General features: G+C 32.1%; 1 protein-coding gene across 1 annotated transcript; it reads left to right on the top strand.

Moving 5' to 3' along the window:
* Positions 1–1397: 1397 nt before the first annotated feature.
* LOC110627669 (5-amino-6-(5-phospho-D-ribitylamino)uracil phosphatase, chloroplastic) lies at positions 1398–3404 on the top strand. Its single transcript, XM_021774015.2, has one exon. The coding sequence runs from the start codon at positions 2035–2037 to the stop codon at positions 3172–3174; it is 1140 nt and encodes a 379-aa protein (XP_021629707.1). The 5' UTR covers positions 1398–2034; the 3' UTR covers positions 3175–3404.
* Positions 3405–3991: the final 587 nt, after the last annotated feature.

Below are 3991 nucleotides of genomic sequence, written 5' to 3'. Positions count from 1 at the left end.
AGAAGAAGAAGAAGTTGCAGAAAGGGTAGGAAGAAGAAGAAGAAGAAGAAGAAGAAGAAGAAGAGGCATTTGGGTTTGGGTTTTGTGATTTTGAAATAGCGGGATTTTTAGTGAGGGTTAATTTTGTCAATTCACGTGTTCCAAACGGCTATTTTGGACGGAAGGACTACGAATTTGGACGGAAGGACTACGAATTTGGACGGAAGAGAAAGTGAGGGACTTAAATGTTGGGTCGCCAAAATAGAGGGACAGAAGTATTAATTACGTTAAATCTCAGGGACTAAAAAGTAATTTTCTCTAAAAAAATATTAAAACGTTCATAATATTTAATTTTTATTAATTTTAATTATTAAATATTTTATTATTTAATTTTTATAATTTTAAAAAAATTATTATTAGTTAATTCTTTAAACTTTTAAAAGTATGTTAATTAATGTATTTTAAATTTTTTTATAATATTTCACTAATATTAAAAATATTTTAATATATTTTTTAAATAAAAAAATAACTAATAAATTTTTTCAATAATAAATATTTTAATTAAAAAATTATTATCCTAAAATAATTATTTAAAACCATACAATACTTAATTATATTTCATACATAATAAAAATATTTATTAGTCAAATATAAATTCAAATATTCATAGTAAGTTACAATAAATAATTATTTTTTACACATAATAAAATATTATAATTAATAAAACTTTTTTTAATTATTATAAAAATTGTATAACTATTCTTAAGTCTAAAGTCAATGATCCATAGTCTTAAGTCTAAATTCAAATTATATAACTATTCTTAAGTCTAAATTCAAATTGTATAACTATTCTTAAGTCTAAAGTCAGCTTTCTTTTTTAAATTATTTGTCAGTTAATTATTTTTTTTAAATAAAAATTAAAATAATATAATATTATATTTCTCAAATTTATTTAAATACATCTATTATCAAATTAAGTATGTGAATGTAATTTTTATTTTTTTTAAATTTAAATTTCATAATTAAATTATTTCAATCAAATAAGACTTAAAAATTATATTTTTATTATTTTATAAACAATTATTTTATAGATAGATATAATTTAATTTAATTAAATAATTAACTGACAAATAATTTAAAAAAAGCATTTTTTGTAAAAGTCTCCTATTAATTTAGACATGCTTTTTTTTTTTGGAAATAGACAAAGCTATTTAAAAAAAAAAAAAAGAAATGGACAAAGCTAATTAAACCATTTAATTCCTGATGAAATGGTTAAAAAGAAAAATAAAGAAGTGATGGGCCTTAGAAAACAGGCACGTGTACTCCCAGCCGGTCACTTTCACCGGCATGACCGTTCTCTTGCTTGCCAAGGCCAAGGCCAAGGCCAAGCCTCTTATTATAAACCACGAAAAACTGAAAATAAAAGCCACAATTTTCCTTCTTCAAGAAACCAAAAGCAGAGAGAGATTCAGATATCCTCCCTTCCGTGAAGAATCTAGTTTCTCCCTCTCTTTCTCCCATCTCAGCCCACGAATATTTTCTCAACGATTATTTCAACACCAGGTTCTTCATAGCCTATCCTTCTTAATTCATGTATATATAACATATACATACAGTTTCAATTTTACGCAGCTTTCTCAATGTATAAGCTATAATTTGTGTTTTATTTGGACTTTGTTTTCTGTATATATTGTTTTTACGTCTGGGATTGTGATTTTTAAGGTTTTCTAGCCGTTTAGATTACTTATTTCGGGTTATAAATTTCTGGGGTTGATGGGTTATGCTTTATTTGGCTTGAGAGGAATAATTATGGTGGTTTCTTTGTAATCGACCTGGGGTTTTTGGTTTTAAAAGTCTGTTATATTCTTTCCTTTTAGCGGTTGTTAGAATATTCCAGGAAATATAAATATCTCCGTTGGTATTTTTAATTGTGTATTGAAATTAGGGAAAGTTGGGTAGAATTGTGTTCAAGCATTAAAGAAGTGAATAGGTCTGTGGAATTTGGTTTATTGAGCTAGATTTGTGTTGGGGTTGAGCTGTATTTTCTGGAAAAACATGGCGGACTCGGTTGCAGCAACATCTCTCATTGGGTATAGACCCCTCTGCAGGGGATTTTCTGTCAAGAATCCTTCCTACAGAAGGAAATCTTTGAATTTGAGTAACTGTCACTTCTTAGGATCGAAATTTATGGGCAGAAGGATCTTTTGTTTTTATCCGAGGTTGAAAGATGATAGGCGTGTGAATACATCCGTTAAAGCCCTTGCAATGGAATTAACAAAAGAGGCATATTCATATAAAGAGGAAGAGAGAATACCTCGCCCTTGGAGTTACCGACCTGATACTGGTGTTGATCGAAAACCAGGTTTGTGGCCACCAGAAAATAGAGCAGATAACCCGTCATTGCATAACCCTTTGCTTCGACAGGAAAGGATGGGTTGTGGCTGGTTGGGTGCCATATTTGAATGGGAGGGTGTAATAATTGAGGATAATCCTGATCTTGAGAAGCAAGCCTGGCTTGCTCTTTCTCAGGAAGAAGGAAAACCCCCTCCTCCAGCTTTCATTTTAAGACGAATGGAAGGGATGAAGAATGAACAAGCGATTTCTGAAGTTCTTTGTTGGTCAAGAGACCCAGCTGAACTGAGAAGAATGGCCACTAGGAAGGAAGATATTTATCAAGCTTTGCAAGGTGGTATATATAGATTACGGTCTGGCTCGAAGGAGTTTGTGAATATTTTGATGCATTACAAGATACCAATGGCCTTGATATCCACACGTCCAAGGAAGATTCTTGAGTCTGCAATTGGAAGCATCGGGATTGATGGGTACTTTACTGCCATTGTAGCAGCAGAAGATGTTCACAGGGGGAAGCCTGACCCAGAGATGTTTGTTTATGCAGCACAGCTTCTAAAATTTATTCCAGAACGGTGTATTGTGTTTGGGAACTCCAATCCAACTGTGGAGGCTGCACATGATGTTCGGATGAAGTGTGTTGCTGTTGCTAGCAAGCATCCAATGTATGAGCTCAGCGCCGCAGACTTGGTGGTGAAGCATTTAGATGAGCTTTCAATTGTTGATCTGAAGAATCTTGCTGATATTGAATCACCAGAATTTGGTTCCTTGGAACCAGAGATGGAGCTGGAGGAGGAAGAAGAGGATCGATCTACTGCAGTGGGAGTTGATGATATTTTCTGGTGACTCCTCTGAATTGTACAGTTAGCTTTGCATCTTTATCAATTTCTTGTGGACATTAGTCCTATATGTCTATTGTAACATCATTGGAAACCATTAGCCCCTGTGTCTTGGGGGAAAACAAGGTTAGGAAAACGAAAACAAAGAAAGGAAAGTAGTCTGCATTGGACTACCTCAATGTTATCATGTATGTATTATCTGTACCATATATATATAGTTGTACTTTGAGAATTTAACTTGTTGCTTTTTCTGTTTCAACTTTTAGAACTAGATCATGGTATTTGTAGCAGTCAAGCGAAACTTTGCTCATATAGACGGAGTTGGAGATGGGACTAGTGACATTGGCTAAGTGGGTTATTCTCCATGATTTCTATGCAGTATCCATAGGGATAGATGGATGTGGGATTTATTCTTGAAATCTATTAGGGGTAAATCTCTAGTTTTTACCTTTGAAGTTTTCCTTGGAGCTCTTGAAATTAAATATTTGCAACTTATGTAATGCTCCATCTGTGCCAGCAAGCACATCTGATTGTTTAGGGGATTTTAATGTGTGAGGTTTGCGGCTTTACAAGGCCAGGCAAATGTGGGAGCCTACTTGATGGATGCTTAATAGGATCTGGATATATACTTCCAGAAATACTGCTCTCTCCCCTCTCTATTTTGTAAGAAAAGAATTTTATAAAATTATATATGGTTGAAAAGAATTTTATAAAATTATATATAATTTTATTTTATTTAAAAATAAAAATTTTATAAGTTAAAGAATATATGGATTCTTTCATTTCAAATAAGAAATTTGATGAAAAAAAGGTGAATTCATTTG

This window comes from Manihot esculenta, chromosome 1 (assembly GCF_001659605.2).
Source record: "Manihot esculenta cultivar AM560-2 chromosome 1, M.esculenta_v8, whole genome shotgun sequence".
NCBI lineage: Eukaryota > Viridiplantae > Streptophyta > Magnoliopsida > Malpighiales > Euphorbiaceae > Manihot > Manihot esculenta.
Note: the sequence above shows the minus strand (reverse complement) of the source record. Positions and strands in the feature narration are given on the sequence as shown.

What these genes read in the sequence shown, in the direction of transcription:
- LOC110627669 (XM_021774015.2), top strand. Translation starts at nt 2,035, where the DNA reads ATGGCGGACTCGGTTGCAGCAACATCTCTCATTGGGTATAGACCCCTC.